General features: G+C 40.7%; 1 protein-coding gene across 5 annotated transcripts; it reads left to right on the forward strand.

The window, feature by feature from the left end:
- Positions 493–12,534, forward strand: OSGIN2 (oxidative stress induced growth inhibitor family member 2). 5 transcript variants are annotated; one of them, XM_021386493.1, is made up of 6 exons: positions 493–895; positions 3,277–3,431; positions 6,419–6,555; positions 7,631–7,822; positions 8,410–8,501; positions 10,429–12,534. In XM_021386493.1, the coding sequence occupies exons 1-6, from the start codon at positions 852–854 to the stop codon at positions 11,474–11,476; spliced, it is 1,668 nt and encodes a 555-aa protein (XP_021242168.1). In that variant the 5' UTR covers positions 493–851; the 3' UTR covers positions 11,477–12,534. The 5 variants fall into 5 exon arrangements, with proteins under 5 accessions (XP_021242168.1, XP_021242170.1, XP_021242169.1 ...); XM_021386495.1 differs by lacking the exon at positions 493–895 and adding an exon at positions 1,078–1,369; XM_021386494.1 differs by lacking the exon at positions 493–895 and adding an exon at positions 1,078–1,364.

Raw genomic sequence — 13,473 nt, forward strand, 5'->3', positions numbered from 1 at the left:
TTAAGTACTGGCAGGCTGCAATGAGGTCTCCCCACAGCCTGCCCATCTCCAGGCTGAAGTAGCCCGGGTGAAACCTGACTGTACCACAGAAATACAGGACAAAACGAGGGGCTGTATGGTCACAGTGACTGCTGCTGGCATTGCAGCGCTGGGTTATTTCGGCGACAGCAAAGCACCTCCTTCTCTGAACACAATCCGCTGCGGCTCTTCACTCAAAAATTCTGCACGAAGAGAGGAAACATCTCTTTCTTTCAGTTTTCCCGCGGAACCACAACAGCAGCTCCCACAAAAGGCCTAACGGGTTCAAGCGCCAGACTCGGAGCAGCGGGATCCCACCGCGTTCCACACCTCGCCACCGCCCAGACTGCCGCTCCCCCGCGGCCGCCACTCGTCCCCGTGGGCACAGGTGTGTCCATGCCGGCGGGGATGGCGCGGCCTGCCGGGAGGGGGAGGAGCTGCGGGCGGCTACATGGGCGGGGAGCGGGCCACGTCTTTCTCTGGGGGGAAGCACTGGAGAAGGCTTCTACCCGCCGCCCGTGGGAAGCTGAAAGTGTCCTTCTTCTCCCAGGACTGAGCGAGGAGTTTCCCCCCGCTCCCTCGGCGGGCGGCGGCGGTGCATCCCCCAGAGGGGCGGGCAGAAGGAAGCACGCCCTCCTCCCCGCCCCTCCCTCCCGGTGCTGGCGGCGGCTCCTCCTTCCGCGTGTGACCCTCAGCCGCCTGCGAGCGGGGAGGAGGCGCGGCGCGGCCCCAGTGTGGCGACGGCGGGAGGAGGAGCGGGAGCCTCCGCGCGACGTCCCCCCGCATCCCCGCCGCCGGGCCCCGCCGGCGCCCCGAGCCCGACGGAACCCCCCATGCCCGTGTGGTGCTGCCGCTGCTCCTTGGCCGGTCCCGTCAGGTGAGGGGCGGCGCGACGCCGGGACCGCGGCCTCCGCGGGAGATGTGCGGAGCGAGGGGCGGGATGGAGGGGTGCCCCGGCCGCGCGGTCACCTTGGGCAGCGCCGAGCCGGCATGCGGAGCGGGTTGCCCCGCTGCTTCCCGCCTGCCGCCGCGCGGGGCTGTGCGCCGTTCCGCCTCCGTCGGCGCTCGCGGTGCCGCTCCGGGCACCGCGCGTCCCCGCCGGGAGATAACAGCAGCCCGCCGGCGGGATGCGCGCCTCCGGGCCGCGCTTGGCACCGGCTGTCACTTGTTCCTGCGTGACGAGTTCTCCGTCAGCCGCTCGCTGCGGTCAGCCTGCTGCTGCGCAGAGCGTTGTAGGGGCTTCTGAAGCTGCTCCACGAGAAGGGCTCCTCTGTTAGTAACTTGAGGGGAATAACGGCAGCCGTTGCGAAAGGTTCATTCTTGTCCAAGGGAAGAGAATGTTTATGATATGGTATACGTTCTCCTGCTCTTTTCCCTCACTTCCACTAAAAATGCAACTAACTGAAAAGCGAGAGGGAAGGCCAGCTCCGGGTCTGGCAGCCTCGCGTCGCTGCGGTTCCCCGGTCGGGGCTGAGCGCAGGCCCTGGGCCGGCGCATCCCGTGCTGCCGTGCCCATGTGGGGCCGGGCTGCTCTTACCGGCCCCCGCGCTGCAAAGCTGGATGCGAAACCTGGTGCTTGCTGGTCGGCCTTTAGTTCTCGCTGCTTAGGGGCAGCCAGCTCACCATCCTAATTCAGGACCTTATCGAGGTTTGCTGCGATGTTCCTACAAAGCAAGGACGTGTGTCTGACGCCGCGCTTCCTCTGCTTCATGCACATGATAGCTGAGGAACTGCGTGTGGTGTGCAGGCGTATCTGCACAATTCAGTTCTGCACAAGGGAGATTTTCAGGTATTTCTTTTGTTTCAGCCTGTGAGGAGGGTGTGTTAAAACCTCCCTGCTCTCTGTCAGTCCACCTGCAGAGCACTGCTGCCCTAGTGAACTTGGCGTGCAGGCTGGCAGGTAATGGAGCCTACCTGTCCCTGTCTAAAAGAGCTGTGTGATGATTAATTATCCTTTCTATTCACTTCAATTCACAGTTTGTGTTTTGATGCACACCTGTTATCATGACAAGCCAATGCTCAGCTGTAATTCAGTCAAATAGTTAATTTCCAATTTTTTTTCCTGTAGTACAGGAAATACAGGTGTGAAGTACTGAATTCCGAAAGTAAATATGATTTCTGAACAGCTTCCCCCTTTTTAACCAAGAAGTGATTTTCATGGGGCTGCATGACAGTGCTGTCAGTGCTGTGCAGCTCGATCTGTAGCTTCATGTCAGGCTTTGGGAATGTGCAGCAGACCCCTCAGTGCCAAGGCAGCTGGTAGGTTGGGACAATTCTAATTCAGGAGTTAAGTATTTTGAAGATTTAATAAAATAACTGTAGCCACAGATTTTTAATTAGTCATTGCCTTTTAAGCTAAGCAGATGAAATGTTTGGTTCTTCAGTGACCTGGAAAGACTTCAGTAGGAGCTAATAAATAATTAAGTAGCAAACGGTTGAAAACAAGTCTTAAGCATAGAGGTACGCACAGAGCATGAGGAACTGTGAGAGTTAGTGTTATGGGGTTAGTGGTGCAGAGAAAAACCTGACAAATTAAGGAGATGACAGGTGGTGGGAGCAGCCTGTCCTGCAGTAGCTAACCTGTTTGGTGCGCAGTGATTACTTGCATTAACTTCGTTGTTTGATCATTCCTTTTGTAAAAAAAATTCTCCTAATGTGGTTAAAACCCCATGGGCTGCATCTGGGGTTCCTAGGAATTGCAATTCTCTCAGTTTTTGCATCACTGCTGACTTTTAGCTTCACGTCTACCTGATCAAAAATGTGTTGGTATAAAGTCTTGTGTACTCTTCAGCAGGTAGGAAGGTATGTGAGCTGCTGCTGATATATCTTAGCTGCTCACTCAGTCTTTGGTTGGCCTTAGTGTTATTTGTGGGCTAGGCAGGGTATGTCTCCTCTTTTGATAAGGATAATGAAAAATGAGTTTTTCTGTGTGCTGGATCAAAATAATGCTTGCTGGTTATATTTTGGCTTTGTATAAACTGAATTGGAAATCTGTGTCTCTGTGGAGCCATCTGTCCCTTTTTGTTATCTTGCTGTAGACTTTCTAGGAGAAAATAGACTTGGATTTGCTTTTAGAAAACTGTTCTGGAGAGTAAAACTCTATAGATTGGATGAAGCATATCTATTTTAGTCTGTTTTTGTTTAATCCTATAGCTCTTTAAATAAAGCATCAGCAGCAACTTTATTTTGACAAGATTGTTCTGACTCCAGTACAACTGTTTCATTTTTAGTTTTCTTCCATCTGTCCTTCTCAATTAGAAATTACAGTGGCTCTGAAACTGAAGGACAGCTTCTGAATTCCTTTGCCCAGTATTTTGGTGACAGCCTTGGGAAGAAGATAAAAAGAATGCCTTTATTAGAAGAAACTGTTCTGCCTGGGGACTCTCTCCTTACTCTGCCTGTGGTAATAATAGGTGAGTTTTTTTGACTCTTAAAATTCTCCATTTGCTGCCATTCTTTTCTAGAGTTGCTGTATGAAGTCATTTATCACTAAATGAATAATGTGTAACATCTTTACAGTGAAGATGCTTATTAAAGAATAGTTATTGTGATTAACAAAAGTGCCATCAGATTATATAAAAGTTCTTGCAACCAGAGTACATTTGAATTCAAATGATGATTTGGCAAATGGAGCTGCATTACTTGGCAGCAGATAGATGAGTCTTAGCAGCACTGCTTGGATTCGAGCATTGATCATGAAGGGCTTGATTAACATGGTACTTTGTCTTCATCAGGCTGTGTGCAGGTTGTTGATGCTGTGCTGGTAAAAACTTGTGGTGTCATACGGGACAGTGAAAAGCAAAATGTAAAGTATGTGCTGTGCATTGGTTAGATGTTGACCTGGTTTATTAGTGGCATTTCTCTGTTGTGTCTGTCACTAACATCTGAATAATGTCCCAGCTTTTACCAAATGAATCCAAGTCAATTCATCCAGTTGAGAACAGTACTTTGTAGTCTTCATGAAATAGTTAAAGGGTTGTAGTTGTAAAATCTTGCTGAAAGACAGGATGGCAGAGGGAGCAGACTCCCTGGGTACACAGCATGATGCAAACTGCCAGGGTGGTTTGTATTGGGCCAAGGCTCTTGAGCAACAGCTGTTCACTAGCTCCTTACTGCCACGAGTTGATAAAGGGATAAAGAAAAGATCTGAAATAAAAGAGGCTTTCAAAATCCTCCAAAGTCCAAAGCTGTTGGGACTACGGCAAATCAACACCTTTTATTGTATATACAAACAGGCAGAGAGATTCCAGAGAATATTTCAGCATACGTTCACACTAAATCTCCACAACTTAGAAAGATCAGTGTTTGTACAGTACACATTCTCAAAGCTTTCTTCATAATGGCTTAAAATAGTGCTCATGGAATGTGTTTTATGTGGATGTGACAGACGTGAATCACTTGCTAAGTTCTGCATCGCAGTTGAAGAGCAACAGCTTCCTGGCATTTTATCAACCTTAGTTTAAGTTTGCCATATGGCTAATGACTCAGTTTTCACTGTTTAGCTTTGCAAATATGTGTTATGCAAATACCTGTGCTCAATACTTACTTTGTCTAGAATGCCTTCCTCTGTGCTGATACCAAACACAGCTGCTTTGACTATTTCTACTGGGGGGGGAAGTTACCCAAAAGTTATTTCACAGATACATCTGTGTACATTTCACTATTCTAATAATTGGAAGGAAAAAGATGGTGTGTTATGTTAGTGACTTCATTATGGAATAGTAACTTCAGTTGCCCTCTCTGTAGCTTCACCATTCCATTTCTCCCCTGCATGGCGCCCAATTTAAGATTGGATTCTTGGGCTTGTGCTGTGTAGTGTACTGTAGTTCTGCAGAGAGTACGAAACAACTCTGGTAATATTAAGTAACTTCTGTGCTGTTCTTGTTTTGCACAAGAAAATGGGAAGAAACTGTAACTTCTATTTGAATGAGTTGAAATTGGGAAATTTTGTGGTAGAGCTCTAAATCTAGAGGATGTCCTGTGCTATGCTTTGTCATGTGCACTAGTTTTGATCATTGTCATGTAAACACAGTGCAGTCTTAAATTTTCATCCGAATAACAAGGCTTTGCAGTGATCTTTGAAGTTAACTATCTACTTCAAATTTAGATACAAAACAGTAAACTTCATCTAGAAGATGCCTGTGATGGAAACTCGCAATTTCCCTTCCTTTTTTCCAGTACTTCATGGTCTTTACAGTGCACAGGCATTTTAATGCTTTTTTTTTTGGTGTCCGCATATTCAGACAAAAACTGCATTAAGAGCCTTTCAGGCACTCTGTGCAGCCTGGGGTATTTGCTATAGAAATAGCCATACGTAGTCACATGTTTAAACTTGGTAGAATAGCACATACTTTTCTGATATTAGCTTTCCCTAGATTTTGATATTTGACTTTGCAATGCTAACATGCAAGTACAGAAGTAGTGTTATTGTGATCCCTTACTTAATTTAATACTAATCCACTAAATACTTTCCTTATAGTTATATTTTGGTCCCATACATTTCACACCTTTTATAAAAGAAGCTAATCCATTAATTACAATAATTAATTTAAGTTATAGAAAGCCATAAGACGAAGATGTTTGAATTGATATTATTGCTGTAAAGCGTAATGCTGAATGTGATTTGATGTGAGTTTTTTGTACTTTACTACATATGTGCTATGTCTGTCTTCACTCAGCATTTTCTTCATTATGCTGTGCGTGTGGTATATATATTATATGTATAATATATAATGATATATTGTATATAATATATATAATATGTATAATATATAATATTATATATTGTGTTCAAGGAATGTTTAGATGTTGTGTTGAGAGACATGGTTTAGTGGGGTTACATTGGTGGTAGGTGGATGGTTGGACTCGATGATCTTGTAGGTCTTTTCCAACCTTGGTGATTCTATGATTTCATTGTGTTGGATCATCTTCAGCTTTCTGCTCATCTTTTTTCTTCCTTTTATCCGACCTAAAGAGCATATACCCCGGGTTGTTTCTGTTCTTTGTTTAACAGTAATTAGTATAAGTGAGAACGCAAAAAATACAAGATGGAAATATTCAGGTATTACTGTGATTGACAAGTAGAGCAGATCTTATCCATCAGATCGTTTGCATGAGAACAGTGAATTTGACATGCTGAAATATGAAATCCTTTTATATACGCATTGTTTCATAGTGCTAATTGTCATAGATACATTTTCTTCTTACCTGATAAAAATTGTGCTTGACTTATCTGGAGGAAGTTTTGTGGCAGGTGTTCTTTTACTGTGAAAATTATAAGCTACTTTGAATCGGGATGGTAGTGCATTATACCACTTTACTGTAACTTTATTGCTGCTTATTTAATTACTTAATAGAAGGAAACTGAAGTTTCTGAAGCAGTTGTCTCTTTCTTTAATAGGAAATGGACCTTCAGGAATTTGTCTTTCATACCTGCTGTCTGGATACAGGCCATACTTGTCTCCTGAAGCTGTGCATCCGAACCCCATTCTCCACACAAAGTTAGAAGAAGCTCGACATCTTTCCATTGTTGATCAAGTAAGCTTGTTTTGCAGTCTTGTCCAGCTCTTTTCCTACTACAAGCAAGATTATGAAACAGTAGTCTTAAATGATCCTATTTAAAATGCTTTTGTAACTCACATAAGTAGTGTGTAGATGAAAAAGGGCTTAATGTTCTTACCCTGCAAAGAATGAGACCACGATACAGCTCAAGTAGCTGTGTGGCCTCAACCAACTGGCTTTGCCACTTGGCCTACGCTCTTCTTACTTGTGAACTGAAGGGAAGTATATACCTTCTTCAGTGACTCATTAACAAATCATATACAAGGCACTTTCAGATGAAAAATGGTACATTCTGAGATCAGCTTATCTTAAAAAAAAATAAAAATAAAAAATAAAAGCAGATTGCAGAAAAATATGTAGAAACAGCCTGCTTAGCTAATCTCATTTCTAATGCAGTAATAACGTTCTTCTGTTGATTTAAATGATCTAAGGCTCATGATCTAAGGCTGCTGTGTTTGTGATGGTGGTTTGTTTTGTGGTTCTAGAGAACTTTTTGTTTGTGGCATTTTGGGGTTTTACAATCTGCCTTTTGTAATGATTTAATTGCTTGCCAAAAATGTTTAAAGCACCACTTTGTTGGTGAGAAGCTGATGCAGGCGTTCCAGCTCTCATGTCCTAGAATGTTTGGGTGCAGTTGTTCAAGGTTGAACACCACATGCTGATAACATAGTTAAGATATGTATTCAAGTTACATTCCTGGAAATTCTAGCAATTCTGTTAAAAAGCAGTCCATGATCAGTAAGTACAAATGTTATGGAGTTCCTCTGTTCTTTAAATGTTTGTCCCAATTCTTCAAATACCACCTAGCCCTGCTGTTACTGCGCTAGTAGTATGTGAGTTTCAAATGAGGTAAATCTATTATATTCAGAGTTACAGATAACTGCCATGATTTTACAGAAGTAAATGTTTTGATTGCATTTCTACAGTAAATACTTAAAATGCAACTTCCACTAATTGTGTTTTCCGTGTATCAAATTCAATGTCTGTACATCAAAACAGCATGATACACAGTAAGTTACATAAATAATGAAACTTAACTTTCATGCTTCAGGATCTAGAGTACCTGTCTGAAGGCCTTGAAGGACGCTCTTCAAACCCAGTTGCAGTGCTTTTTGATACCCTGCTTCATCCTGATGCTGACTTTGGCTATGACTACCCATCTGTTTTGCACTGGAAGCTAGAGCAGCATAATTACATTCCCCATATAGTGCTTGGTAAAGGACCACCTGGTGGGGCTTGGCACGTGAGTAAATATTTCATATTGTGATAATTTTGTGGTTTGGAGTTTTTCTTAGTAAGGTTGTTTTAAATGTTGATAATGGCTATTGCAATTTGCATTATCAAAGGTCAAGTATGTTAAAGATTGGTGGAGGAAAAAGTTACTCGTTAATTTTTGGGATTGTGGCCATGACTACTGTCTTGTTTCTTATTAATTTAAATTGTAATTTAGAAAGTTATTCTTTAACTTCTCTCACATTGTTTTCAGGTGCTATTATACAAAATCTTAGATTTTAATATGGTCATATCCCATTGCTTTAATCTTTTTTCTTGTTTTAAATAAAATTATTTAAAAATAAACTTGCTTTTATTTTCCCTTTCACTTGTCCTCTCTTTTTCTACTTTATTAGATCACATAGTTGCTCATTAAAATATCTAACTGTAGTCCAAAAATATTTCATCAAGACTTCATGTGATGTCCTGGTGTTATGCTATGTTTTTATATCGGTTTAAGTGAATACACTGAGATCAACTTTGCTGTTTTTGTATAAAGGACCTATTTGAAATGGATCTGGACATGTATCTTGTTTTTTTTTTTTTTCTCCACCATAGGCCATGGAAGGCTCTATGCTAACTATTAGTTTGGGAGACTGGATGGAACTGCCTGGACTCACCTTCAAGGAGTGGGCAGCTAGCAAGCGCAGGTAAAGATACTGCCTAATGTACTCGGAAAAGAGAAGTTGTAAGAATGCAGATGAATGTTTTCCAGTTCTTAAAACAGGTTGAGCTTCATTCTTTACAGGAAAGCTTCTTCTTTTGTTTATTAAATTGCCTGATGGCATTGGAAGTGATTTTTGTGTGTACTCTGGAAGAAAATTGACAGCAGTTGGCCAGGATATAATGGCTTTGAGTGCATCAAAAGCATACATAGTAGCAGTGGTGTGTTTAAACGTTTCTCAAATAAGCACTGTTAGTGTAAGCTGATTCAGGCATTTAAAACCTACTGAAGTATACCAGAAGTTCCTCTTTCAGTGTGGATGTCAACTTGAGTAACTCAAGTTGCTGTGGATACTAGCTTGCAATTCAGGAAGTCAGTACCACTCTGTATTTACTTTACAGACAAAGCTGCAGCATCTAAAATGTTACAATCTATGAACTGTACTTTTAAGAGAATAATTCATTACTTCCCAATGTTACTCTCTTGTAGTAAGTTCCTTGGAAAGCAAGTTAAAGAAAACCCACTATCTTGTACAATCTCTTGGCTTTTACTTTGGAGCTGCGATCAGTTCACAAAGATCTGTGTCAACAGATGCACTCTGCATAAGGCTTATCTAAAACGTAAATTTTCCTGACTTTGCTCTAGCAAAATTAAAGGAAGGTGTTTTGACACGTAGGACAAAAAAGTGGAAGAATTTCTTGGGCATATGTCTTTAAGAGCAGAGTGTTACTCATTTCAGGACACGTACAATGAAGAAACCATACCTTTGTTCTTTAATAGCTTTCTTAGATAATAAGGAGGCAAGATTACTGTCTTTAACTGAAATCCCATAAGCTGCTTATCTGAAGCTAATTTGTTTATATTATAATTTTCAACAATACTTTAAAAAGGAATGCTGAACTGTGTTACTACAGTTAAGCAAGCATGTTTAAAAGTATCAATGATAATTAATGCTTACAGTCGTGTGAAATAGTTTTCTTATACCAGGTGTCACACTGTCATTCATCCTATCCAATAAATACCTCATTAGGATTTTCAGAGTAGTAACCTGAATTAAAAGCACACACGCTATCTTGGTAACCTTTGAGAATGAGCAACCCAGTCTCTTGTAAACATGCTTCTAAGCTTAGTTCAGTGGTTAACCTGTTATTTGCTACTATTTCTTTTGGCTTATTCCTAGAGCTTGCTTCTAAAGAAGCAATCAAAGTCATTCAACTTCTCAAACAGCTTAATTTTTTGTAAATAGGTCAAACATGAGGTAATACCAGGATTCCAGTGCAAGAATGCTTTTTATGGGACATCTGGTCATTGTAATCCTATTCAAATGTGTATTAAGGTTCTGTGTGATACTTGCTTTTTTCCTTCATTTGGGATTTAATTCTCTGTTACAGAGCTACTTAATTTGATGCTTACTGAACTTATCTTTACTCAAGGGAGGGTCTTTTGAGTTAAGCCCTTTTCTTCATTATACTTTGCAAGTAATACACCAAACCTAAAGTTTCCAATTTGGCTCTTAACCAATTATGATATTTATTTTATTTTCAGTGGTCATTGAGTGCTATTTTAGCCGGTGTTGTATTGTAGATGGTCATGATATTAAACTGATTTTGTAAAATAGTTCCACATAGACCTACTGTAATATTGCAGCTTTTATTTTTGATCTGTTCGTCACCTTAGAGCTTATTATAATTAAATATTTACATTGTTAAAAAATGATAGCTTGTTGTCTTACATCAGGAACCAAGAGAGCAAATAAAGCAAATTGTGAAAGCTGAAATATATTGAACTCCGCGTTAGTTACACTGGGCAGATTCAATGCTCTTAAATTGGACTATTGTGTAGTAGATCATAAATGGTGTTGAAACTTTTGATAAGGTCTTAATATTAACTAGAAACATTCAATTTTATTTCAGAAATATAAAGAGTGACCGAGTAATGCCAGAGGAAATAGCTTGTTACTATAAACACTATGTTAAAGTCATGGGCCTCCAAAAGAACTTCAGGGACAATGTTTACATAACGTCAGTATCCAGACTTTACCGAGGAAAGGATGATGAAGATAGAAGTGAACTGAATGAAAATATTTCAACACAGCATTTGGAAATGGAAGATGAGCAGAAGCCGCTGATTAAGCAAAACTGGGAAGTCAGAGGTTATCAGCGAGCAACAGATGGTTCTCATGTGCCCTTCTGCCTCTTTGCTGAGAATGTGGCTCTTGCCACAGGGACCTTTGACTCTCCTGGCCGACTGCATGTTGAAGGTGAAGATTTTCCTTTTGTGCTTCATTCCATGTCTGACTTCGGAGCTGCTGTAAGCAAAGGAAAGCTACGTGGGAAAGCAGACCCTGTGTTAATTGTGGGTGCTGGACTTACTGCAGCTGATGCAGTACTGTGTGCCTACAATAACAACATCCCAGTAATTCATGTGTTTCGTAGAAGAGTTACCGATTCCAGTCTGATTTTCAAACAATTACCTAAAAAGCTTTACCCTGAGTACCATAAGGTCTACCACATGATGTGTACTCAATCACATACTGGGGACTCTAATCTGCATTCTGCTTACACTAGTTTCCCTGAACACAATGTACTTGCCTTCAAGCCTGAAATGAAATGTGTTCTTCAGAGTGCCTCTGGACTGAAGAAAATCTTGAAGTTTTCTGTAGCCTTAGTTCTGATAGGTTCTCACCCAAATCTTTTCTTTTTAAAGGACCAAGGACATAACATAGGTCATCACTTAAATCAGCCCATCACGTGCAAAGGGAATCCTATTGAGATAGATCCATACACTTACGAATGCACTAAAGAGGCAAACCTCTTTGCTTTAGGTCCTCTGGTTGGAGACAACTTCGTACGGTTTCTAAAAGGAGGTGCCTTGGGCATTGCACGATGCTTGGCAATAAGACAAAAGAAGAAACATGAATTGATGGGAAGTGGGGATGGAGGAGGTGAGGGGGTACCATAAATAAGGCATCAGACGCTTTTCACTTATGGAACTAGACTTAGTCTAACAAAACACTCACTGACAGCAAAAGTTGTTAGCAGTCATATTTGTGTGTACAAGTTACCTGTGCTTGTATTGTTTGATAAAGGATGCTGATACCATAATACTTCCTTTTCAAAATGCAAAAATTTGATCTGCTATTACAACTGATCTCTATCTACTGGAATGACTTCCAGAGAAGCAGAAAATGAGACTAACTCTTACTGACCTACCTGTCATCTCTTGCTCAGCTGAAAGAGCAGACTTCCTCTGGGAAAAGCAATGCATGCCAGGGTGGGTTTATCTTTTAGTGTCAAACCTGACAAAATATTCCTATCCTGAAATTAAGTTAACTTCAAAAAGCAGAAGGCTGTTAGAAGTAAAAGTGATTCTTGGTCCCAGAGCAAATTTGGAGCCTTTTGTTTGAAGTGAGGATTTTATTTATTTGCCATTGTAATACTTGGAATGAGCACTTACTAGAATGGTCTTTACTATATGAAGGATTTCCAGAAGCAGAGAAGTGTTGGTCAGCAGTTGCAAATGACCCTATCTGATAATTGGAATAAAAGAATAGGCATTCACATTTAATCTCCAATGCATGATTTGACAATCCATTAATGTTTTTTTTTTTTCATGCAATGCCTAGATTTTGGTGAGTGGAGAAAGCCATGTGACATGAGATGTTCCCCTACAGTGATGTGTACATTCTGAGAAAACTCACCAACATAAACAATAAAGTACTGCTGTAAGTGCTCTTATTACAGTGTCAATATAATGAATGTTTAGTGTACTGGTGGAAAAGTCTACATGAGAAAGCTTCTTGCCTCCTAGCTCAGGAAGACTGGGATCACTTGGGTGATGAAGGTGGGTGATAGTAGTATTTCCCATTTGGCCAAATACTGGTTACTTTTCACTCCGCATATTTTTAAAGTGTCATGGAAAAGGATTATATCTTACAGCCAGCGTAACAATTAAACAACTGTACTTTGTATGAAGATTTACTGTTTGCTATAAAATATAAAGATGTAACTACCTCTGAAGTTTTACGTTTCTACTCCATAACGTAAGGCCTGGATTTCATATGTTGGATTTTTGTCTGAACATGCTCTAGAGTTATTGACTAGAGTAAGCAACGACTCATTAGAACACCGTTATTCCAGAACTCTTCAAATTAAGTGTTTCAATTCATTACCAAACAATTCAGGTTAACTTGTAGAATAACCTGGATAGATGTTTAGTTTAATTTCTCATTTGCGCTTTTTTGTGTTGAAGAATGTCATGTCCATTAAAGGCATTATTTGCATGATTGAAATCTCCATATTAGAACTTAGGTAGATTTTAAAAAAGGAAATAAGGTTTAGACTTGGTCTGAAACTACTAGAGCTTGCTTGTATCCCAGCTCACCTTCCCACGTTATAGATACCTGCAGTGACAAATGCCTGTTTTCCATGCCGAAGGGATTACTGGTTTCTATGCGTGTCTGCCTTTATGTATCTGAGGAAGGTCATAAGACTTGGAACACAGAAGTTAAAAGTCAAAAAGGCTGAAGTATGTGAGGATTGAAATGAGTTTTTTTCAATGGAAATCCAAAATTATTTATGAAGTGATGCTACTACTGATAAACGTTGGAGACAATTGCATAAACATAAGGAGGGCAGACTTTGTATTTGCTTTATCGTCTACATGGTTGAATTCAGCTGTACGTTTTCAGTAGTGAAGGTATTTTTAATAGTGACATTTGGATTGGCTTTAATCATTCTGATTTATTTTGGTTTATTTTGTTGATAATTGAATTGAGATTCTATAATAAGCCTTCATTAGTGAGAACTGTGTATATAAATCTATCCTGAACCTGCAGTACCTAATCATTTAACAGAGTCAGTGTTGCAAGTGCTAGATCATAAACTGTAGGTTATAGAACTGAATCTTTATTATAGAACTGCTAAATACTTGCTTACAGAACTTTACTGCAATTAATC

Source organism: Numida meleagris, chromosome 2, assembly GCF_002078875.1.
Source record: "Numida meleagris isolate 19003 breed g44 Domestic line chromosome 2, NumMel1.0, whole genome shotgun sequence".
NCBI classification, from domain to species: Eukaryota; Metazoa; Chordata; class Aves; order Galliformes; family Numididae; genus Numida; species Numida meleagris.

Bases quoted from the DNA above. Each gene is read 5' to 3' on its own strand.
- OSGIN2 (XM_021386493.1), top strand. From the start codon at position 852: ATGCCCGTGTGGTGCTGCCGCTGCTCCTTGGCCGGTCCCGTCAG. The intron at 896-3,276 runs GTGAGGGGCGGC...CTTCTCAATTAG, and splicing joins TCCTTGGCCGGTCCCGTCAG to AAATTACAGTGGCTCTGAAA. The intron at 8,502-10,428 runs GTAAAGATACTG...ATTTTATTTCAG, and splicing joins TGGGCAGCTAGCAAGCGCAG to AAATATAAAGAGTGACCGAG.